This window comes from Genypterus blacodes, unplaced genomic scaffold (genome assembly GCF_046128005.1).
Source record: "Genypterus blacodes isolate CSIRO-AG114 ecotype Tasmania unplaced genomic scaffold, CSIRO-AGI_Gbla_v1 ptg000133l_1, whole genome shotgun sequence".
Classification (NCBI taxonomy): domain Eukaryota; kingdom Metazoa; phylum Chordata; class Actinopteri; order Ophidiiformes; family Ophidiidae; genus Genypterus; species Genypterus blacodes.
Genome location: NW_027466935.1, coordinates 7,526,270 through 7,549,987, shown reverse-complemented (window position 1 = coordinate 7,549,987; position 23,718 = coordinate 7,526,270). Strand labels below are relative to the sequence as shown.

The 23,718-nt window shown below is 46.1% G+C and overlaps 3 protein-coding genes across 6 annotated transcripts; 1 reads left to right on the top strand and 2 right to left on the bottom strand.

The window, feature by feature from the left end:
* The first annotated feature begins 293 nt into the window (after positions 1–293).
* On the top strand, positions 294–2,777 carry LOC143011080 (iron-sulfur cluster assembly scaffold protein IscU-like). The gene is made up of 5 exons (XM_076163767.1): positions 294–463; positions 1,564–1,677; positions 1,834–1,944; positions 2,031–2,109; positions 2,190–2,777. The coding sequence occupies exons 1-5, from the start codon at positions 323–325 to the stop codon at positions 2,291–2,293; spliced, it is 549 nt and encodes a 182-aa protein (XP_076019882.1). The 5' UTR covers positions 294–322; the 3' UTR covers positions 2,294–2,777.
* Positions 2,778–2,824: 47 nt separating this feature from the next.
* LOC143011001 (uncharacterized) lies at positions 2,825–9,308 on the bottom strand. The gene is made up of 4 exons (XM_076163644.1): positions 9,195–9,308; positions 8,439–8,696; positions 7,381–8,381; positions 2,825–4,212 (listed from the first exon to the last, which is right to left on the bottom strand). The coding sequence occupies exons 2-4, from the start codon at positions 8,679–8,681 to the stop codon at positions 3,357–3,359; spliced, it is 2,100 nt and encodes a 699-aa protein (XP_076019759.1). The 5' UTR covers positions 8,682–8,696; positions 9,195–9,308; the 3' UTR covers positions 2,825–3,356.
* Positions 9,309–11,315: 2,007 nt separating this feature from the next.
* On the bottom strand, positions 11,316–19,559 carry LOC143011347 (coronin-1C-A-like). Of its 4 annotated transcripts, none has more exons than XM_076164192.1 (11): positions 19,220–19,559; positions 16,083–16,282; positions 14,659–14,781; positions 14,355–14,484; positions 13,965–14,146; positions 13,617–13,736; positions 13,174–13,278; positions 12,937–13,082; positions 12,743–12,800; positions 12,356–12,625; positions 11,316–11,945 (listed from the first exon to the last, which is right to left on the bottom strand). In XM_076164192.1, the coding sequence occupies exons 2-11, from the start codon at positions 16,278–16,280 to the stop codon at positions 11,826–11,828; spliced, it is 1,452 nt and encodes a 483-aa protein (XP_076020307.1). In that variant the 5' UTR covers positions 16,281–16,282; positions 19,220–19,559; the 3' UTR covers positions 11,316–11,825. The 4 variants fall into 4 exon arrangements, with proteins under 4 accessions (XP_076020307.1, XP_076020305.1, XP_076020306.1 ...); XM_076164190.1 differs by lacking the exon at positions 19,220–19,559 and adding an exon at positions 18,300–18,539; XM_076164191.1 differs by lacking the exon at positions 19,220–19,559 and adding an exon at positions 18,300–18,539 and having other exon boundaries at positions 12,368–12,625.
* Between the last annotated feature and the right edge of the window lie 4,159 nt (positions 19,560–23,718).

Below are 23,718 nucleotides of genomic sequence, written 5' to 3'. Positions count from 1 at the left end.
ATGTGAGTGCATGTGGCTGTGAAGTAACGCGTTATTGCGAAACAGTCCATGCTCAGTGAATCTATCCTGAATGAGTAAGGTTGAAAATGTCCCACTTGGCAACTCGATCGACCGTGGACACTTTTCACCTTTCTTATCTGTAAGTTTATGTATGTGGAACTAGTTGAGTGCCAAAGCAGCTTACGGAACAAAACAGAAGAACATAACAGTGATTACTCTGCATTGTTTACATGACTAGGAAAGTTGAATCAGCGCATGCGCAGATTGTCACGAGCTTGGCCCCGCCCCCTTAAAGGGAAGATAACTGTTCTGCCGCGAGCCGATGCTGTTTCAAACTGCGTCACTCATTTTATCGGTGAACATGGCCACCACAGCGATGAAGTGTTGCCTCAGTCCGATGTTCTTCATCACCAGGAGACTCGCTGCTCCAGAGATCATCACCAAGTGCAGCTACCACGAGAAGGTAAAACTCTAACTCGTCTTCCATCTCCTAGTAACAACAGGGTCATGATAAGTTAACAGAGGTCACTTTACCTACGTAACGGGAGAGACACTGACAAAACAATACTAATATCTATAGCATACAGACATTAAAGTCATCAATTTCATGGTCAAAGTTACACGACAAACCTTCACTTTCACTCTAGTTGTTGTTAAGTGTTAACGTCTGGAAAAACGTTGGTGGTTGTAAAACACCAAAGAATCATCTCTGTTATTTTTGCATTTATTTGTTTCCATTTAATATGTTGTAATGCTAAAATACTAAAGCTAAGAAAAAAAGGATTGGCACCAACCTGTCATCAATTTGCTGTTTGTCACCTTCACCTGTAACTGCAAACAATTCTGTATAATGAATTATTGATTTGATGGTTTCTTTACTAAAGCTTAATGCAATAGTAAACAATAAAGGCTGTTAGAAACGTATGTGAAATCATGTTTAAAGAAGAGTTTTGTCTTGTCTAAGAGGATGCAGTGATGGTTGTCTTATGCAACATGTAGACAGGACAGTTATGCAGGTTTGGAGTTGGACAGCTTCTATCAAAATTGGTTTAAAACATGTCGAAGCTTGTGTTGCTGGAAAGTTTACCCTGTTATTACTCTATTTTGCCTTAAAGTTTGTGAATTGGTGTATCAAACTGTAGATTTGACACCACATGTTATGTACAGGGTTGTTACATCAGTGTCGTATTTTACATCCAGTTATAAGTTTCCTGAAAACGACGACGAGCGAGGGCAGAAGTAGCATTGAAACAGCAGAAATATGTGTTTAACTACGTTATGGGGACAAAAACGCAGCTTGTGACATAAACGCAGCCTTTTCTTGTTATCAGAGTGACTCAGCAGAAAGTAGGGGAGGGGGACAGGATGTAGACACAGCCGAGTTAGACAATGAAATCATTTCCTTATCTCTTTACATCAGCGTCTCTTATGCCACAGCCGAGACCTGCAGTTTTATAAGGATGATTTACAGAAGTTATTACTCTGAATACTGAGGACATTCACTGCTCATATCCACTCAGGTGTAATCTTTCATGATTGTTTTCTACCCTGTGCTGTCTGAAGGTGCTGGAGCACTACGACAACCCAAGAAATGTGGGAATATTGGACAAAAACTCCAGGAACGTTGGGACTGGCTTGGTGGGTGCTCCAGCCTGTGGAGACGTCATGAAGCTTCAGGTATGTATGGCGCTAAAGAGAGAGGGATAGCAGTGTTTGTATGAAGTCACACTCAGCCCTTAGTTTGTACATGACTGAAACAGTATCTGGAGCAGGTGTTTTAATCTGCTATGAAAGGAAAAGGCACATTATGAAGAAACTCTATCAATGTGACAGGTTGAGGTGGACGACCTAGGGAAGATAGTGGATGCCCGGTTCAAGACCTTTGGCTGTGGCTCGGCCATCGCCTCCAGCTCTCTGGCTACAGAGTGGATCAAAGGCAAATCTGTAAGTGAACACACACTGCTCCCCATATTGGTTCCCTCTTCTCCATTTTTGTCATGGTTCTTGAGGCTGTGTGCTTTTCATTTCAGGTGGATGAAGCTTTGAAGATAAAGAACACAGACATTGCCAAAGAGCTCAGTCTTCCACCAGTTAAACTTCACTGCTCAAGTGAGTTTCAATGAATATCTGTAACAGTGTTTGTCTTTCTGTTCCATACCTGTGTTATCATTGTTATTCTTCCTCCCTAGTGCTTGCAGAGGACGCCATCAAGGCCGCCTTGGTTGACTATCAGCGCAAGCAGCAGGACCACCAGCAGGAGCACCAGCAGGAGGCGCTCCAGGCCAGCATGTAAAGAGCACAATATGCTGAGGTCCCTCTTCTGTTTTCTGCTTCCTTGAGAAGATTGTAGGCATCGTGTCTGATCACCACCTCGCTTTCAGACATCGCTACGGACTCCCACTTAATGTGTCGATGACATCATCACCAGTCAGTATTTAGCAGTGTTAACACCAGAGCTCTGCAGTCATCTGGGGTCCGTGAACGATAAGCCGCTTATTCTGTCACAAACGCACAATGAAAGCACCGGGTGATTGGTACAAAGTCATGCCTAATTTCTCACATTGTGTCCTATTTTACTTTTCTGTGCTTGTGTTTTGGATGTCTTGATTAAGTCTTAAACCCATTTAAACGTCCATCTGCATCGGCACACTATACACACTGAGCATTTTAAATGCAATGATCAAAACTATCTGGAGACTCTGGGTCCATTGGTCCACCTATCTATGATATCATAGGAATGTTTCCTTGAAATCCTATAATAAAGCTATTCCAAATGACATGTTGCATCTGTTTATTTTCTTCAACGTGAACAGCCTGAACCGTAACTGACTCATTGTCTATGAGTTTAACTGTGATTGCCCCCTTTGTGTTCAGCCAAAACAAAAGTCTTGAAGCAATTTGAACATGTTTGCCATATCTACCTGTTACTCCATTCATATCCAAGAGTAAAGCAAAACTTTGTGTACTGTGTTGCACATATTGAAAGTAAGTCAGACTGCAGTAGGCCCTTGGTAGCGATTCAGACAGTAAACATGTCATACTCTAAGCAAAACATCACTAAAGTAACAAAAATAAATCATCCCATTGGAGGAAAAACAACAATTTCTCCAGATGCTAAAGATGTTCAACAACTGGCATGTGTGTATAACATGGGACGGCTGTGCTCATAGTTATAGTCAGATGAAAGCCTAGTTTGCCTAAAGCATTACTTGCTGCACTGAATGGAAACATCCAATATTACAAAAGATGTCTGACCGCATGATGTTGGATTGTAGTATAATTTCTTGCATTTTATCTGGAAACCCTGCTTTATACAGCAGTTTGTATATACGCAGATAGCAAAGTGTTCAGAAGAGTTAGAAAGCAGTTTTCTCTCCGGCGATGAGCTGCAGTGTAGCAGAGTCAGTGTGAATGTGCAGAGACGAGGGCCGCAGACCAGAGCCAGACCGAGGCTCCTGTGAGTCGCTCTCCTCTGGATGAGTCTCCTCTGGAGGATTCAGCTCACAGCTGCCAGATGCTGCAGCTGCTTCATTGTCAGAAAGCTGACACAGCTCCTTCTCCTCAGGGACATTTGATAATTCCTTATCCAGGATGCTTCCATCTGCTTTAGAGTCATCCTCTGGACTTTGATCTGTTATTTTTTGACCAGGGTCACTTCCTTCAGTCACATCTGGAGATTTATTTGCCGTCCTCAGACTCTTGGCTGCCCTCATGATGTCTGCTTGGAGCTGCTTACAAGAGTCCACCGGCTCACTTTGCTGCTCAGGAGCGGGTTTCTCTGGCACATCATGAAAGGGTTTAGCACCTCCGGTCTTGTCCCTCTGGTCCACGTACATTTTTGAAGGAAAGGAGGAAGGGTAGTAGGAGTTGACTTTTCTCCTGCGGCTCATGCAGACCGCTCCACAAATAATGATTAAGATAATAAGAAGGAATACAGATCCAACAAGGATGAAGAGCAAGTTCTCCTGCAGGAACTTCACTACCTGCGTCAGGTAGTCAGCGTCTACATGGGCGTGTCCACCAGGTGTGGTTTGATAGTCAGAGAAAAGGCCACCAGTGGCCGGCGTAGAGGTGGAGGGGACTAAGTTAATGGGATCATCCTCATCTGCACTTCCTTCCTGTAACATCTGGAAAGGCCGGGGTGTGGCCAAGGTGCTGCTGATCCAAAATACCACAGACAGACCAATCAGGAGCATCATTAGCCCACAGGATCTGTAAAAACAAGGGGTCAGGTAAGAGGTATGAGGGGACATTTAGTTGCAGTCTGGGCCAAAGCAATAAAATTCCAAACTGCAGGCATATCCAAACCAATAATAGCAATGAAGAAACAATAAATGCTGAGTCTGGTTTGTGTCTGTGTTGGCCATAGCTCCCCACACTTTCATCCTAACTCTGCTCCATCTGTGCACAAGCTGGGCCACATAAAACTCTGCTCTGCTGTTGTAATGTGAGAGGGGGATGGGAAGACATGCAGAACCAGAAATGCATCTCCTGGGGAAAATGTGACGCGATTGTTTACTGTTGAAAAGTATTGGAGAAGATCTTGAAAAGAAGCCGAAACGTGTCACTTAAGACTCTTAAGACAGAAAGATCTCCAAATCTGAACTATTGCAAACTCACCATCAATCATCAGTCGGACTGCCTGAAGCAATCACAGCAATTAGTATTTAGAACTTGAGGGAAAGGCTTAAATGGGAAGAGCAGCATTCCGGGCCGGAGTGTGTGATGTTTAGGAGACTAGCACACTGCTAATGGGAAGCAAATAGACCATAACACACACAACACACAGCTCCTCTTCACCTCCTGCATCACCTTTCGCAGTCATGGTGAGGAGACATTGTTTGTATTTTGAAGGAGATTAGACTTCTAGGACTATTATATATATAGAATGCTAGTAAAGTAGACAGGCCTACATACATATATACATAATCATTGATGTACTGTATGTAATATAATCATTCTAATAGGAGAAACATTATCTGCCTCATGTATCAAATAGCCTTAAATCTATTCGCCATATTTAATGTGAAGCACATATGGTGAAACTTAAATAAAATGATGTATTAAGTTACGGGGGTGTAAACTCACTAAACGTACTCTACTTGCCTGAAGCGATCACATTAATCACCCGCTGACCCCAGACTGAGTGTTAACGGTTACACATACCTGTGCAATCACACATATAAACACACACAGATGCATGAGCAATGAGTCACCGCTCAGCAGAGTTTGTATTTTTCTGCTATTTTACATATTTATTCTTCTCTTTAAACAGTTTTGTTTCTGTCTACTGAGCATCCTGGCTGACAGCATTGACAAACCAACAGAACTGTGACCTACATTTTATCTCTAGCCCACTTAAAAGTTCCTCGCTGACACAGAACCATTGCCTGTAACTTTTAACAGAGTTGTTATGATCCTTGAGCCTGACGGTATCATGATGGTGCCATATCAATCTGATCACCATGTGAATTAGTGTCCAAACTTCTCCATGCACGTCAAATTAAGCCACAAGGAAACCAGCACCAAACGCAGAAACATTTTACTCACCATCCACTATACGGTGAGAGAAACGTCTCCGATGTTGGATGAGCGGAGTCTGCAAAAGTGAACCGACGGAGCAAAGCGACTGAGGCGAATGCTTGATGAGCTACACCGCTTCTACAGTTTCAGATTTCAGGCTGGAGGCTTGTCTGGATTGTGCAGAAAGAAGCTGTTAGCCATGAGGACAAATCCCTCCTTCTGCGCCGCTCTCCTCCCCCTCAGTCTCCCTGAGTGTGTCTGGGCTCTGTGGCCTGCACACAGATTGTTCTTGTTAGGTTGGAGGTTGTAATGTGCTGTGGGGGCAGGGGACTCTCCTACGCTCTCCTGGATGTGCACAGACAATACCCAAGCGGATGGACTAATACTTCATAATCAAAACCGGGAGGAGGTATAAATTTGTTCAACTCTATGTTTAAGAGCAGAGAAACATCATGAAGCACATACTGTAGCTCCCACAATGCACCACATCACTCTGGTCCTGGCTTTTACCTCTCAGCCTCTGACACTGATGGCTTGCAGACGTGATGGGGGACTGACCAGCCAACACAGGAAGAGGTTAATGTTTCCTGTGTGGACAAAACACCCGTAAGAGTCAGGAGAAGGGGGATGGAGAAGGCCTCATGCTGCTAGAAACAATGTGGAGGGTGTTGAGTTGAGAGGCAAGTCATTAAACTCACACGCCGTGTGACCACTGTAGGCAGAGATCAGAATCCCACAAGTGTGACTGTGCGTGTGTGTTTGTGTTTGAGTGTGTGTGTGTGAGTGTTTTCGGCATGAGGACTGTGTTTGTCAGCGGAGACAAGTTCTACCTTTATATGGTCATGGAGTGAACGGGATGATGTCCCACATTCTCCAGTTATGCATTTGTCTTCACTCTGTTGATACTCATGGCTGCGTGGTTCAGTTGCACAAACTATGTTTCCTTTTCACAGGAAGGGAAGTGAATATGAAATTGAGCGAGGTGTGGAAGAGAAGCGGACATCACAAGCCTGCGGAACTGGATGAAGGAACTGACTCAACTTTATTGTGACAGTTTGGTGTAGAGACAAGAGACAAGAAATGCACCATTAAACACACAATTAAAAAAATATAGCTGACAAGGGGATTACTCAAATGTATTGCGAGGACATGTTTGAGGACATATGAGGACAGTGTTAAACTACAAACTTAACTAACTGAAACTGTAGGAGGACTGTATGTGCTTTTGTACCAGTTTAAGACGAAAAGCAAGCAGTGAGCAATACGGAACTGCGTCTACACACAAACACACACACACACACACACACACACACACACACACACACACACACACACACACACACACACACACACACACACACAGTCACATAAAGTTTACCATCAATCAAAATTCTGCATCCATTCAAATGAGCTTCACTGCTTCATACAAGAACAGCGGCCATAACCTGAACACTAAACCCTTGCCACAACTTCCTGTCTCCTGCTGTTAAGTGAAAAACCATCAGGGTTCAGCAGCTCAGGGCCCTGAAACAAATCCCTGATCTCTAAAGCCTCCAATGGAGCTCAAACTGGAAGATTATCCAAAACCTAACACGCATTCGGTGTTCTAATATCACCAAATGGGCCAACAGAGTTAATGTTACATGAAACAGTGTCACCTCTTTGTGGTTTGTGTGCCTCTTCCTTCACAGGAACTGGTCTTACCGCGAGGCCAAACCACCAACATCAAAGGGGAAGCATGACTCTGTACAAATGACAACAGTGTCCAAATCGCAATCCTGAGGCTCTTGTCCAACCTGAGGGCAGATCCAAGCCTGTACGGTGTGTGACAGTAATAGTATTTGTGTATTTATCTACACGTAACGGTCGTTATCTGGAAGGAAGCTTCTGAGTGTGAAGTTATCTCCTTCGTCATCATCGCTGTCTCCCCCACTGGGGATCACCAGGACGCCATTACTGACTGGATTGCGTTGCCTTGCATAGGTGTAATTCCTCTCGGGTAGCAGGGAGGAAATGCACATCATCTCCGTCTCCTGCTGAGCAGTCTTAACACGATACTTCCTCGTTGACAGTTTGGTGCAGAGGACAATGGTAGAGACCATGAAGACGGTGGCCAACCCGGCCAGTGAGGCGATAACAGTGAGGCATTTTGAAATCACACCGCGGTTTAAGGTGCAGGATGGAACCACGGTGCTCGATGGGCTCTGTGAGGTACCACAAGGCGCTGTTGTTCTAGTCGTCGCCGATGCGGCCGTTGTCACTGGCGACGTCTTGGGAATAAACACTGCTGTTGACTGACTGGTAGAGACGGCGGTGGTGGAGATGCTAGAGATGGTGACGATGACCTCAGAGGTTGAGTTTTGTCCTGTGGAGGACACCGGGGTGTCTGTGGTAGAAGTGGGCTGAGACGCAGGAGGAGGAGGAGGAGAAGGAGGGCTAGAGCTCGTGTTGGACCTCTCGGTTACGTTGTCAGACAAAGACGCCGTGCTGGAATCAGGCAGGGGTGATGGCTGGGAGGTAGAATCCAGAGGTGTGATGGTTGATGATGCAGATGTTGAAGAAACAGAGGAGCTAGTGGGTTGCTGTACGGAGTACAAAGCCCCAGTAGAATGATCGGGGACGGTGGACGATAAGTTGGACTTGGACAGAACCTCTGTTTCTGAGGTGGTAGCAGCTGTGGCAGCAGAAGTCACAGCTGATGGTTGGTGTTGTTCTGTGGGCTTTTCTGTTTTGTTCACACTCTGGGAAGGTTTTGTTGTATCTGCTGGGGTTACCGTGGAAATGTGACTCACTGTTGGACGCGAGCTGCTTGTGTTGTTGCTCGTGTTCATGGCAACTACGCCAGCTGTGGTGCCGGTCTTGATGTGCGTTTGGGTCGTGCTGACAGCCTCTTCACTGCTCGCTGTGTGTGACACGTTGGTCGCAGCCACGGTAGCCACGGGGCTGTTTATAGAGTCGACTGTAGGCTGCTGCTCTGTGTCATTGTGACTCCCATGAGCTGCGGTGAGATGGTGGGTTTTCTCCACGGTCATCTCGAGTGGAACAGCTGAGGTGTAGTTGCTGATGTCGGAGATGGAAACACTTTTAGACTCCATTGTGAAAAGAGCAGATAAGCCACAAAACAGGACTGGATACAACTTCATCCTCACCAGGATCATTGTTGAGTAAAATATCTGAAATAATGAAGATTCAATTTACTGATCAATTGATAAAATGATGTTGGAAAACTATAAGAAGACTTTCTATAATAATAGACACAATAGCAAAAGACACACATGGGGGGAAACTCAGTGTGTCATGTGGTGCTGGTCACACTCTTGGTCTCATCTTATGAGGAAAGAGTCATGCTTCTTTCACCACAGCCACTGCTACATTGAAACAAGAGCTAACATTGCAATATAAAGCAGAATTCTTCCTTTTTCAGCTCCATATACCTCATTGTTCTAATCAGATCTGATTTTCAGTCCCTTTGGAAATCTTAGCTCAAGTTAAAGTCACAATATTAGTAAGTTATGAGTTTAAACAGTAGAGATGATGCAATTTCCTTGATCAACGATTGGAACACATAATGTCCCAGAGAAGTCCTTTTTGAAAAGTGACATAACGTTCAATCAAACATTGCAAGAACAAGCCAGAGAAGAAGGTGAAACATGTGTGAATGTCTCTCTTACCTTGTTGTTGGAGAAGCGGAGGGAAGGCTGGAAGATTCAAAAGGTGATCAAAGTGCAGTTCAGCTCATTTCAGGCTCTCTGGTTGAAACTCTGCACTGACACGCTGTCAAGCTGCATGACAGAAGAAACAGGAAGTGGAGAGGCGCTTTATTTCAACCAGAAGATTTTGTTTCAGATAAATGAGATCCAGACACTTTTCACCTCTTAGTTTGGATCAAAAACAAAAGGAAGCAACCCAGCGAGAAGACAACAGATCAAGCAGAAAGTCTGTTTTGTTTGCAGATTAATGTAAACAATCAAAGATGTAATGAAGCCAAACATCATCTCAGCTTTTAAACATTTAGATTGAAGCAGATTGAATTCTTACCTCGCTGGTGGAGGAGTTGTTGAGGTGACTAGGTGAGGTTGATGTCATGCTGTGTGTGTCCTCATCACTACCTTATATTAGGTGCTGCATCAGGAAGTGCCAAGTTCTGTAAAACACTCCTCTGACTTTGTTTTGACGCAAGTTCTTTCCCTGACTGGGTGAAAAGAAAGACTGTCTAACGATGAATTTGAGAGCCACAAGGAAACCAACCCAGCATTCACAAGCACAACATAAAGAGTCATATTCTTATTCTCATTTCCTTTTTTTTGCTATTTGTTTTTATTGAAGCAAACATTTTACATGACATTGTGCAAACAATTGTAGGATATTTTGGAGATCACTTTGTATACAGAAAGAGGGGGAAGAGGAGAGAGAGACAGAGAGAAAGAAGGAAGGTTGTGCCATTAATAATATTGTTGTTGTTAAAAATTATACGTAGACCCTGAGGTAGAGTACGAGTAGATTGAAATTGCAATGATCTCATAGGGTAAACACAGCGTTCACAGGATGATGTCAAATAGCAATGCAGGCTAGTACAAATCGCATCATAGGCTGTTGCAAAGAGACGGAGAGAAGAGACAAAAACAAAAACAAAGAGAGGATATCACACCCTGAAACGAAAACCCATCCTAACCCCACAGTCACACAACCCCGCATCGATAAATAAAAAGGAACTGTTTGGTGTCTGTTAAACAGTCACTGGTCTGGCATAGCCTGTAGATCTGTGAAGTAAGAGAGAAATGGTTGCCATCTCTGATAGAACTTATCAGTGTGGCCCCTCATAGTGTACTTGATTTTCTCGAGTTTAAGAAAATACATTGTATCCTTCAGCCATTGCGAAATAGCGGGAGGGGCAAGGGATTTCCAATGCAGAAGCAGGAAGCGTCTAGCAAGCAAAGAGGTGAACATAACCATTTCCTTTCCTATTCTCACTTACAAAGAATCTGAAAACAAAATCACATTCACTCAGGTTATGAGCTCATCATAAGGCTGCACCTCTAGCACCACCTTCAGGCAAAACAGCAACTGATGAATAAACACATTCGATTTGAGAGTAAACACATCAGTGAACTGAAGTACAAACTTACTATTCACACTTGATATTGCCCCCATGTGTCTCACAGCCAAACACAGTTCAGAGTTCAGGGATCTGAGCCGAGCAATCGTGTTTCGGTCAGAACGCCTGTGGGGGTCAAAGGTGCCGAGTTCAGGCTGCATTCCACCCTGGATGCATGGGTTTGAATCCCACTGTTTTGTGGTACTTTCATTCATTGTTTACATGCTCAGCTGCAGCTCAGAGAGAAAACAAGCCTGGTTGGAAATGTAATAAATGTGACTGCGACAGAACCGATCGGCTTAGAAATAACAGCGGGAAAAGAGACGTTTTCATGTGTAAAATCTTTATTATGTGCACAGAACTGTCAGGGGATTCAGTGAAACACCAGCAGGATGAGTGGTCCTGTCCCACAGCAAGTACGCACTGACGAGGGCCACGTTATATCTCCGCCCCAAACAGTGACAAGAGGCACCACTACGTTTGCACAACATTTACACCAGAGAGATGCAAGCCCCGCCCCCCACCCCACCCCACCCCACCCCAAAATGAACCCACGTTCAATTTTCAAGCCCAGAAGAAGAGGAACGAAATGTTTCAGAAGGTCTTTGTCCACATTCAGCATTCGCGTGGTTCTGGATGAGCAAAAGTTTGGCAAAAAATGAAGTTTGATGACTATTCCTATCTGTTTTGAAGGAAATCCTGCTGGACCAAATGATTCTATCAGGCGGCAACTGGAATGTACAACAGGAGAGGGAACAAAAATGTAAAAGCAGTGCATGAAACCACACACACACACATTTCAAATTTGGCAACAAAATTTAAAAAAAATAAAAAAAAGAAATAGGGAAATACTGATGCTACATACAAGTTTGAACAATAAGTACAAACTGCACAAAAATGTTTCTTTTTAACCACAATCTGAAACAAAAAGTTAAGACTTTTCCTTCAACAAAAAAACGTCCGACCCCCCCCCCCCCCAGTAAAAAGAGTCTCTCCTTTCTTTCTGCGTCGGGGACAAAGTGTGGATCAGGAGGCGTGATGAGGAAAAGCAAAAGTCCATCTCGGAATGTACGCCTGGTCTCATCGCCGTGGCAACGGAGCCAAGCCGAACGGAGACGAATCTGAAGGATAGAGTTTGGCCGTGGCTGAGGGGAAGTCCTGGTTGAAGTCTCGTCCTGGGGAAAGCGCCGGTGTTGTCGCCATCGTCTCACATGGCGACCTTGGCCACCTGCTCCTCCAGTTTGGCGATCCGGCGATCTTGAAGGATGACGCGGTCCCTGAGTGACTTGAACTCTCGGAGTACTTCGTCCAGTTTGTCTTCCATTTTCTGGTCACAAAAATGAAAGGAGACACTTAAACTTACAGCTTGGTCTAAACTAGTGACTAGAACTCCTGCAAGTCTCACTGATCTCATTTGATTGCAATGACTAAGATCTTATTTAAGGGTAATTGAGTGTTTTATCCAAGTTAATATTCTTTACCAGCTCAAAACAAATTGTGTCATTCGTTCCAAATGGAGCATTTTAAAAGGCAAGGACAGCAACCCACAGTGACTGCTTCATATTTTCCCTTAACTGTGCTAAAAAGACACCAAATCATGACCCAAATACCTAAATATGTGCTGATCCATAACTTTTTGTGAATTGTTCCAACCATAATAATCAGTGTGAGTATGAAATATGACGGAGGAGCAAAGAGTTTCCAGACTGGAGCTGAAAGATGTTGAAGGAGACTTACTGCGACACTCACGACTGAAGGTTGTTGTGGGGGCGCTTGTTTCTTCACAGGTGACATGTTCTCTGGCTTTGCTGCTACCTTGGCGGTGGTCTTGCTCTCCAGCATGTTGGTCTTGACCACTTTGAGGTCGCGGCTCTTGGTGGAGACGTAGCCGTCCTTGAGCGAGATGAGGATGGGCTCTCCGTTCTTCCCGGCAAACCACTCCTCCGCCTCCAGGGTGGGGTCGGGCCCCGCCGTGTCTGGATACAGGTCGTCCTGGAACAGATCCGACTGTGCGGGAGGGGAAGAAAAAGAACAGAGTGGTGAAAAGGAAGGGTGAACAGAAAGTGTCAAGGTGCGAAAAGGTGATGAGTGAAGAGCAGATTTACTGGATGGAACTCAACATACCTTACGTGGGACAGTCATGATGATTGGCTCACATTTTCTCTCATGTAGTTTGTAAAATCTAAAGAAAAACAGACAATAATAGGGTCGATCTATGGTGCCAAACCCGTGTGATCAACAATTATCAGATATCTTTAGTAGCAGATCACAAATGAACAATAGACATGAAGAACATCTCTATCGCTGATGGTCAGTACCTCGCAATTTCACATTTGTTGACGTCCAGGCCCCTCTTGGGCATGTATCCCATGCCCCGCTGCGGCTCCTTGGTGGAGAAGGTGCTGAGGTAGTGAACGTACGGCGCCTCGTCGGTGATCTCAAAGTACCGGATGCTGCTGTCGCCCTGGGAGACACGAACGGAACGCTAAGAGTCAGCCGGTGGATCTAACGTGCGTATGCCGATGACGTCATGACGACACGAGACAGGCGCTCACCTTCCCACACAGGTACACTACATTGGTGTCGGGATCATAAAAAGGCAGCAGGACTCCATTGCTGCTGTCCATCTCTTGAACATTTATTGGCTCATCCATGTTGTCCTGGAAACATAGAATGGAACATCTGAGGTGTTTAACTTCACGGGCTGATCCTGATCTCAGAGACGAGCAATCATCACTGTGTTTGGTCCTGTTACTTATTGAATTGGAAAAGTTCAAACCTAATGTTTTTGTATTGTATTGGTTAGTCATGTGACCTGGAGAATGTCTGCATATTCATGTCTTTAAATAAAAACAATGATAATGAAGCAATATTGAGGACAGAGGAAAAACTATTAAGGAGAAAATAAATGAGATGAGGACCACTGTGTGTAATAATGCTGTGTTTAAGTGTGTGTGAGTGTGTTAAAAGCTGAAGGCGTGTGTGTGAGGTGACGTACCATTTTCCACAGAGCGAGCTGGCGTTCACTCATACGGCTGAATCCAGTGGTGAAAATGTTTCCGTCTTTTAAAAAGATGGCTCTCATCGGCCGAGCTCCTTCGTGGGGTTTGTCCTTCTCCTGCAAACACACACACACACACACACACACACACACACACACACACACACACACACACACACACACACACACACACACACACACACACACACACACACACACACACACACACACACACACACACACACACACACACACACACACACACACACACACACACACGTCAGCCAGATCCGGCGTCACAACACCCTACGGCTGTGACAGAACACACGGGGTGTTTTCACTCACCGTCACAACCTTCCTCTTGCGTGGGTCGATGACGCGGACCTTCTTGTCCTTGCAGGCGGTGCAGATGAGGCTGCCGTTGCGGCTCCAGCTGACACTGAAGATGACGTCAGGGTGCATGTCCTCCAGGTTGATCATAGCGCTTCCCGTGCCCACATTCCAGATGATGATCTGGTTGTCGCACCCTAAATGGACACGCAGCACGGCTTTACTGCACACAACTCTGTGCCCAAGGTTATTTTGAGCACTTAACATCACGCAAAGTTCCGTGTATCTGCGTGTCTGACTGAGATACTCAGGTCAGATTTGGAGTTCAGCTGTGCTCCGGGGACAAATGGACATAATTGCAGTGTGAGGACACAGGGTGAACCAGAGGCTGCAGTCAGATGTTACCTGCACTGAGGAGAACGTTGCGAGATGTGGGGTGCCAGGACACGATGCCCACCCTCTTGGAGTGTCCCTCCAGAACCACCACGGGCTCTGAGAGGGGGGACTCCAGGCCGTTCTCTGGGATCTGCCACACCTGATCAAAAAAGAGTCACGCATGAGAAACAGCACAGTGAGAAGCACAGAGAATAAAGTCCAGTAAAGAACAAAGTGATGATGATACTGCTTCCTTTGTTGTGTTTGTGTGACTTGAACAAAGAACCCCCAACCCCCCTAAAAGCTCATGTGACCCGTGTAACGGCGTCCTTACCATGACCGTGCAGTCCTCAGAGCCGCTGGCGATGACTTGGTCGTTATGAGGGCACCAGTCGATGTCCAACACGGGGCCTGTGTGACCGCACACCGTGGGGTAGACCTTGTCTATACGGCCGCTCTACAAGACAATCACACACACATTCTACCTTTAAGGAACTTATACTCTTTCAAGCGATATTTATTTGAGTTCCTGGTTGAATTAGCAGTATTGTAATTAGATCCAGTGCTGCCATGCCCCCAGGTACTTACACAGAAAACATTATAATTAGCTGCTGCACTGATATTGGCCTGTGGTTTAATGTAGTTGCAGATTTACGCCCTGCAGAACGCAGCTGAAGCGGAGCCTGACTGATTTATTGGCCCATATTGGAGAAACACAGATAGACAGCCGCACATTTGACCCTTTTTCCTTTCTCAAGTCAAGATTGTGTAATATACATTTCTATCACATAGTCTTAGTTACTCTTAAGTATTTCATTCCCAGCAACGTTTACAACCGTTTAGGACAAAACATGTGAGCCTGTGTGTGTGTGTGTGTGTGTGTGTGTGTGTGTGTGTGTGTGTGTGTGTGTGTCCTGACAGATCAGCTCAGGCTTTGGCCTCATTAACCAAGCCGGCTAATTAACACAGCTGCAGCGTTCATCCTCTGATTCCCTGGCTGGATTATGATCCCGCATCATTTTATGGGGATAATCCGCTCGGTTAGTCACACACACACGTCTCACACACACACACACACACACACACAATGACACAGAGAACTTTTTTGGCTGAAACCGTCTTCACTTGCTTAGAGATTATAGCAGCATCTTCGGCAACGGGACATAATGAGATGAATGCACACAAATGAACCCGGCGGCCTCTGAATGATGGCGCAGTGCCCTCTGTGTGGCGTCACGTGACGTCTTTGCTTTCAGGCAGATTTAAATATTGATTATCTATGGGTTATCTATTACAGATATTTCCCTGGAGGGGGGTTTGGCTGAGGGTCAGCACGGGGTCGGGCAGAGGAGCAAGCAAGGACAAGAGAAGGCCTCTAGTGACACCAAGCGGCTCAGCTTCGTGCAGTGTTGGTGGGCGTTGCCATGGTTACTGGTAGTGACTGAGATCAATCCAGACTTCGGGGCGCTTTGAGTGTATTTCACAGCTCTATAATAAGTGGAGCAATATGTTAACTCAAAATCACTACTGGGCTGAAGTGTGTAATAGAATCAGGGGCTGTGTGTGTGTGTGTGTGTGTGTGTGTGTGTGTGTGTGTGTGTGTGTGTGTGTGTGTGTGTGTGTGTGTGTGTGTGTGTGTGTGTGTGTGTGTGTGTGTGTGTGTGTGTGGGGGGGGGAGAGTCTAGTTTCTTCTCTAAACGACCTACAAACGTGGGAAAAGTCTGACGTGACCGTGAGGCAGCGACGGAGCCAACTCGCCTTTTGTAGAGGGAGGACGAGGAAGGCGCCGCCCCCGCTGGCCTCGATGATGATGGCAACAAACTTGGGGTTGACGGCACAGAAGGAGCTGTCCCATGTGACCCTGGAGACACGGATGTCATCGTAGCACTGGTCGTTCCTCACCGCCTGGCCAAAGACGTGGCGGAACTTGCTCTGTCGCACAACTCGCCGCAACATATCTGCAGGGAGAAATGTGACAAGGAGAAACAATATTTATAAGCAAAAGCAGAGATTTTAGTAGGAAAATATCCAAATTTTTGCCTTGTACGACTATTCATGCTTTAAGGAAATAGTAAGTTGCCAAAAAAAAACATAAATCAGAAGAGAAATATTTGTCAAGACAAAAAGAGGAACGTGTTCTGCCTGAAAGTAGTTAAAATGTCACGTCGTCGTTCCAAAGTTCCAGCTCGTCCGTTACCACATCCTGCTTTTTCTCCATGTCAAGCAATTCCTTAACCCACTTCATTTAAGTGCCGCAAGACTTTGTTGCACAGTTGACAGAAAATGTGAGAGTATGAAACACTGAGTCATAAATCTGATGAATGATCATGTGATATGAGGCTTTCTTTATTCACACACACCTAAATAACGGCTCGGTGCAGACGGGCCTCTGACACACCGACGGCAAAACTCTCTCAAAGCTTTTTTTGTTGCTTTGTTTATCTCCATCTGCCGCTCCAGATGGACGGATGCTACTCTGATCCTAAATGTTGATCCATATTTGATCACATGGTGACTCAGCGCGCGCACACGCGCACACACACACACACACACACACACACACACAAGCACACACACACACACACAGGGATGCTCACGTCTCCCTGGTCCTTCTGAATTGTCATTTCAGAGAGGAAACTTTACTGTGGCTGCTTTCTATTTTGGGATTTGATCGGAGGGCAATCAGTTTGATCTGTGGGAAGTCTTTTTTTCTTGAGCTACATTTTCCAACAATTTCTGTGTAATCATCTGAAAATACAGTGTGGTAGAGCGCCGATTAAGCTGCCACATACTGATCCTCCACTCTTGGTTTGCGGGTTCATCATCACACCAAATCACACACCCTCTCCTTGCTGCTTCTGCACTTTTTGATCACACCTCCTTTTTAAAACACTGACATTCGGTTAAATATAGATTCTCATTATTTTTAACCTTGCAAAAAATTGCAAATTCTCAAGTACAAGTAGAGGCAAGGAGATCATCACTAGCTGTCCATCTTGTATACATCAGACTATATTCATTTAAATCAAACTCAATAATTTTTCAATAATCCTGACAAAAAAACACAAAAACCTGCTAAACGAATCACCACGGATAGATGGAGGAATGTATTTTGTTTCCATAGGCTACATGGTTTTCTAAAATAGTCAAAGACTCTCGGAAAACAGGGAGCAATAAAGACAAAATAATTCAAACACATAGCAGCAAACACATTTCAAAATCCAATGAATAAACGTATCACACCCCTTTCAGTCTTCTACGACATTTCCACCCATTTCATTTCTTCCAAGAACTCAAACATCTTCACACGGCATTCCTCGGAGGGGCTCTTTTCTGTGAATCAAACGCCCTCCTGGGTAATTAAACGACGTAAAGCAGCGATGGTGTTGCAGCAGCACGATGCCTGGAGAGAGACAGCAGAGCACGGCTGACCGGAACAGCGTGTTCCCTCTGCCCGGTCTGCTGCATCACCCGTTCATGGAGGAGAGAGGAGAGAGAGAATCTGCCCCTCACACACACACACCCACACGCACAGCACCGATCAGACAACCCAGGGGGAGCCGGTTTCCAGCTCCCGCATGCTTTGCTTACCAAACGTGCCGCTGCTGACCTACTTCAGTCCCGGATGCTGTACGCGGGTCAGTCCGCTCGATTTAATCAGATCGCCACCGAACAGCGGGACAGTCTGAGCACCGGGATGATGATCTAACCGGCGGCTGCGAAGGCCTCTCACACACACATATACACACACCCCGGGTTGTATTGTACAATTAGACGGTTTCGTGTAGCATAAATACAGATCTGGTTAATGAGCAGCCTGAGCCCGAGCGTCGCCCCCCTGCTGGGCGCTGTTCAATCGGGACAATGAGACCGGATGGAAGGAAACAATAACACTGAGGATGCGCTCTCTGCACCTCGGCACAACACTCTTCATATTTAGGTTTACTTCAAAAATAAAAAACACACCAAACATACCATTGTTCGCCATCTGCATGAGTCAAATAAAGCAGAAGAAGCCGAAGCAAGAAGACAATGGTGGACACGCTGCGAGCACCAGACTCGGTGTGCCCCCCAAACAGCTACAATCGGAACAAGATGGTGATGGAGGAGGAGGAGGGGGCGTCAGTTGTAATTTGTAAACCAGACTTTCCGTGTTTTCTTGGAGCCCCAAACGAGCTTTAGGGACGCGTTAACTTCTGAAACGTGACAAGAAAGAAAGAGGGTGGATTGTGTAACTTTAAGCTGAATTGGCTCGCGTTACATTTGGGGGGCGACGTAGCTCAGCGTTACGCCCCCAAGATTTAAAACGAAAATAAGCTTCAATACTACTCAATACACTACGTATTGGAGAGGGTTCCAATACGTGTACTATTTTTGATTAGTAAATAAAAAACAATATATGAATGAAAAATATGAGGTTTAATGTTTGAAAGTGGCGGCGGTGTTGTGTTTGCAGTGGTGCCGGGCTGCTCTTGTTTGAACAGCGGCAACAAGGCGGAGGAAACCTGAGACTAGCGGTACTGCGGGTTATCTTCTCGCATTCTACGACATTACACACTCCGTGCCGCTTTGCATTCATAAAGATTAACACACGCGTTGGGGGAAGTGTGTAGTTGTGATAAAGTGTGCTACAAGGCGCCGGGGAACTGCTGTCCCACTATTTTGCATTGAATAACGCTGAGCTAGCCTCCCCAGCCTAGCCTAGCCTAGCTGCTAACGGTTAGCTGGAGCGCCGCCAGCTGACGCAAGTGCAGACATTTCCACCCAAAGCTATCCGGCTTCTCCCCATTCACAAACCCGTCCAGCGGCTACAAGGATGCCGCGCAGCCCCCCTGCCAAGTCCACATGCCAAAAAATAAATACACCCTCCAGAGAGACTCCCAAGGCGGCCTTACCTCCTAAATCTATGCAGGATTCTCCTTTTGCACGGGGGTAAATCAATCACAACACATGAATATGGTCGTTTAGGCGCGCCCGTATCCTGCAGGACGGAGGTCTAGGGGTCCCTTGTCTCCACAAAGCCGCGGTGCTCGTGTGTCTCCTCTGGGGTGTAGGTGTGTGGATGCCAAAAAGCAACGAGATCGATCTGATGATGATGTTCAATGAAACCGGATGACAATCAGTTCGTCCCCCGTCCACTCTTCATCCGAGGTAGACTAACAATCCCCGATTTTCATCCTTATTCAATTCAATCCGTTACGTTGGCGATCGACTATTGCACATGCGCACTGAAATGCATTGCCTTTTGGATTTCACAAGGCAGTGAATGGAGCGGGGGAGGGGGGGTGGGGGGGCTTTCTACATCCCTTTGGCTGAGGCATTGAATTTGCATCATGTGGTATTTTACTTGAGTATCACCATTTTTTGTTTCTTACATTCCACTACAGACATGATGATGCCTTTTACTATATTTATCTGTAGTTTGCCAGAATCAAATGTCTCACATAAAAGAAACAACATAAAATATGACAGACACATAAAATTTACATAGAGTGTGTGTGTGCTACTCTTATCGTGTATCTGATAGTTTCAACATAAACACAGTATGGATCCTTTTGAGTAAAGTCAGAAAATAATTAGTACTAAATTGAGTGAGTGAGTACTTTGGAATATGAGGTTTGATAGATCAAAATACTGACAGTTCAAAGGTCAAAGGTCTTACCTTTCTTTGGAGGTGGTTTAACCTCTGGTGCTCTCTCTATGGTTTTCCTGGGCACATCAAAGGCGTTCTTCATTTGGGATACTTTCACACTTGACCCCTGCTCCACAGTCCACACCGGAGGTTTGACCACATCCGGTTTGAGACGTTCCCGATGTTTGTGCATTTGGTTTGTTTCCTTAATGAGTTTAGACACAGGCTTGTAGCAGGTCACCTCATTGTCATTCTCTGCATCTCCATCCCTACTGTGAGCAGCCACTTCTTTACGCGTTCCATAGTTACCATGGCGATCGTGGCTGACCTGTGCGCCGAATCTGTCAGACAGGAGATCAGAGGAGATCTCTCTTCTCGCTGGAAAAGCCATTTTTTGCGTGTGGATGTCATTGTCTGGTGTGAGCTCAGGTGCAGGCAGCGTCTCTGTGGAGGCAAAAGGATTTGGGGGCTTTTTGCCAACAGGAGGAGGAGAGCTTTTCTTCCTGAGCCTCCTCTCTTGGAATATTCTTCGCTGCATCATGTCCAAGTTTTGTGGCTCGTTACTTGGGGAAAGTTTAGCCATATGCACACAGTAGTCAAAGTCGATTACGTCTCTGTCCTGATCGTCCCCGTCTGATCCCCTGTGACCTTGTGTGAGATGTTCCCAATCAGCTGAAAGCCGACGCATGTTGGGGGTCACTGGGCAGGGACCCCTGTCGTTCCACAGCAAACACATATCCTGGTTAGATGCAGGGCTGCATAACAGGCCTTTGTTAAAATGAAACGTGTGTCTCCGTTTGATCATCTCCTCTGAACGGGAAGGATCTTTGCTTCGTCTTTTGACATCAGACGCCATTAATTGTGCAGTTTTCATCTTCACAAAGGGGTTTTTAGGTTTTTTTGGGACGGGTGGAGGCGGGCCTTTAATTTTGGCCTTCGGCACAGAATCCTCTCCGGAAATGCGGGAGGGGGGCGTGGCCTCTTGCTCGGCCTGTGAACTTTCCGTGACCATACTAGTACTGTGATGTGTTGCCGCTGGCGCATCTCTCTTCGGCAGCAGAAGAGTTAAAGGCGGCGGGGTGACGACGGCGGAGAAGCAAACAAACTCGCGCTCCCTCTTTAAGCTCGCAGCCTGCACCTTCCCATCCCAGTCCTCATTCCCTGGTAGATATGGGATCAAATCGCATTGTTCCAGGCAAAATAAGGGATTGTCTTGGCTCCTGGCTTTGAGATGATGAGGGTTCATTTGACAGAGCAGGGATCGATCCTCTTCTCCTGGTTTAGTCCTCCTGGAAACAGTGTCAGCAAATCTGCTCTGACCGGACACCTCTGCTCCTACTTTCTGTTTATGTCCAATAAACTGGGAATTCAGTTTTTCAGGATTTGTTCTTTTCATGCATGTGACCTCTTTCTCCTCATCAAGTTTCTCCGCCATTCTTAAATCTACGTCTTCATCAAGGTTACTTTCCATGTTTCTGGTGCACTTGTTCATTTTCTTACCCGGCCCGGTGTCGTTTGCTGCAGTCAGGTGCGATCGCGGCACAAGCGGATCAGAAACTTGCCCGTCGGCCTGAGCATTCATACGTTGCTCCCTCTTGGCGTTCCCTCTCCCGGTTGCCTTAGTGTGGGCAGCTCCGACCCCACCGACACCACCGACACCACCGACCCCTTTTAGCCGACACCTGCCGCCTGTCACTTCAGCCAAATGTTGACCTTGTGAGCCATATGCGTCCACGCTGTCAGACGTGACTGAAAGAGTGTCAGGTTTTATTCGGCTTTTTGCTGCCTCCTTATCCTTTACTCGTGTTGTGTTCCGAGAAGCGTGGTCGCCATGTGCTGCGGCGCGGCACCTCTGGAGCCGATCTGCATTTAAGGCAGAGCGATGTGGAGGCGTATTGTTGCAAAAGGCAGCAGCAAGCTCGCTCTCAATTTCCTCTACAAACCTATTTCCTCCTTCAGGTGACACCCAAGTCTCGTCCTTCTCCAGCACCTCAAAGTCCTCCTCATAAGTAGAATCATCCTTCGTTTCCGACTTCATCCCATCCCCCTGCTCCTCCATAGCAACAATCCGAGTCGAGGCCACAGGCTTATTCTCAGAGACTCGCTCCTTGCTGGTGATAGGCTCTGAGGTCCGTCTGGTCCCCTTTGAGCTCCGGGTGGCTTTTGACTTCTCTGTGGTTCCACTGACACCCTCGCTCTCTCTGTCTCCACCCATCGGCTCTCCTCTGGTATTCGCAGGGTGCTCCCCCTGACCTAGAGGCCCCATTGGCTCCCGAGTTTGGGGGTCTGTACGTGCTGAAGAGACTGTCAGCTTGTCTGCGTGCGCAGCGGCAAGTCCACTGATCCCATCAACACTCTGAGTCGTCACAACAGCGGCCTGATCCCTGCTGTCACCTGAAACATCACGCGACTCTCCCTCCTTGTCCGGCGGCTTGTCCAGCCTCTGGCCCATGGTGCTTATTCCCTCTTGCTATTAAGACAAGAGAACACATTTCAAGACACTGCGGCGACTTTATAAGCATTTAACGGCGGCGTATTAAGGTCCACTCGCCTCCTCAGGCCAAGTTTGGCCTCCAACGCCACCCAGCAGACGTCCCTCTCTATCTTTAACTCAAATCTTTCTATTTTTGTATATTCCTCTATACCTCTCACACTCGCTGTCCCTATCTATCGCTGCCTATTCTGTCAGAAAGGAATGTTGTGGGGGGCTAAAATTAAATTTGGTTTGACGGCTGCCAGTGACTCACCAGGCCAAAAAGGAAACGAGACGAGTGAGATAAGAGGTCAGCCACCCGGTGCCAAGGTCAAATATAATGCTCAAAGAAGATCTGATCCCATCTGGTCAACAAACTGTCATTCTGATACTCTAAGTCTTGGATCACATCAAGGCCTCTACTTTGTGTGATTGGTAACTTGAATACGGCCTCAGACATCACGCAGTCAATTTGGTTACAAGGGACGTTTGTGCTGTTTGCTTCCCTTCTAACTGTCTGAATGTTTACAGCTGTTTTGGTTACAGCGTCTAAAGAAAGGAACACTGGATTCAAGTCACAAGGGCTTTGACTTTCGAACTGAATTGTTTGACGAGGACAGAGTTTAAACACAGACGTGATGGATGACCGAGGAGAGATTATTGCAGAGGGGAAAAAAGCTTAACGGGGCTTTAAACTGGCATGTGGTGTATTTATAGGGTTAGAAAACAAACAGGTAAGCGTCGCACATCAGGTGTTACGCCCAAACGAGTGCCAGATGTTTGTGTTCTGTGTTTAACAGACGTGACGACGGATGAAGAAACCTCCATGTGGGACAGTCGTGGGTCGCCCAGGACGTTCTCTGATTTGGCCGGCCTAAAGGTGAGACGTGACTGAACCTCTTGACCTTGCGTCTGCATCCCTGCACTCCAGTATACTTCAGCTATTTCAAGCCGGAGAGGTGTTGAGTGACACTGTGTTTCTCTCAGGCCTCGGCTGTTTGAACCAACGTGTTCGTCCACAGCCGGCCATAAATTACGCAATTCACCCTTTAAGTTTGACCCGAGTTTATCTTTACCTCCTTTATATTTTGATGCCTATATATATTTAAATGTATGATTGTTTCTAGTTAAAGTCAGAGTTAGTGTGGCCTGGTTACTGCCATACAATATCTGACCTTTGTGCGAAACATAAGTATGAATCAAGTTACTTATTGTGTCTTTTGTCAAGCAGCCAATGATGTCATAGAGGCGTGCAGCCACCAGCCTGCCTCGCACACTCACAGCTTTAT

Excerpts from the sequence above, each read along its gene's own strand:
- LOC143011080 (XM_076163767.1), top strand. The coding sequence starts at position 323 with ATGCTGTTTCAAACTGCGTCACTCATTTTATCGGTGAACATGGCCACC. Across the intron at positions 464-1,563 it reads AGTGCAGCTACCACGAGAAG|GTGCTGGAGCACTACGACAA; the intron begins GTAAAACTCTAA and ends TGCTGTCTGAAG. Across the intron at positions 1,945-2,030 it reads AGTGGATCAAAGGCAAATCT|GTGGATGAAGCTTTGAAGAT; the intron begins GTAAGTGAACAC and ends TTTTCATTTCAG.
- LOC143011001 (XM_076163644.1), bottom strand. The coding sequence starts at position 8,681 with ATGATCCTGGTGAGGATGAAGTTGTATCCAGTCCTGTTTTGTGGCTTA. Across the intron at positions 8,382-8,438 it reads CTACCGTGGCTGCGACCAAC|ACCGGCACCACAGCTGGCGT; the intron begins GTGTCACACACA and ends ACGCACATCAAG. Across the intron at positions 4,213-7,380 it reads CCAGATAACGACCGTTACGT|ATCCTGTGGGCTAATGATGC; the intron begins GTAGATAAATAC and ends TTGTTTTTACAG.
- LOC143011347 (XM_076164190.1), bottom strand. Across the intron at positions 14,147-14,354 it reads CAACGTTCTCCTCAGTGCAG|GGTGCGACAACCAGATCATC; the intron begins GTAACATCTGAC and ends GTGTCCATTTAG. Across the intron at positions 12,801-12,936 it reads AACAAATGTGAAATTGCGAG|ATTTTACAAACTACATGAGA; the intron begins GTACTGACCATC and ends GTTTTTCTTTAG.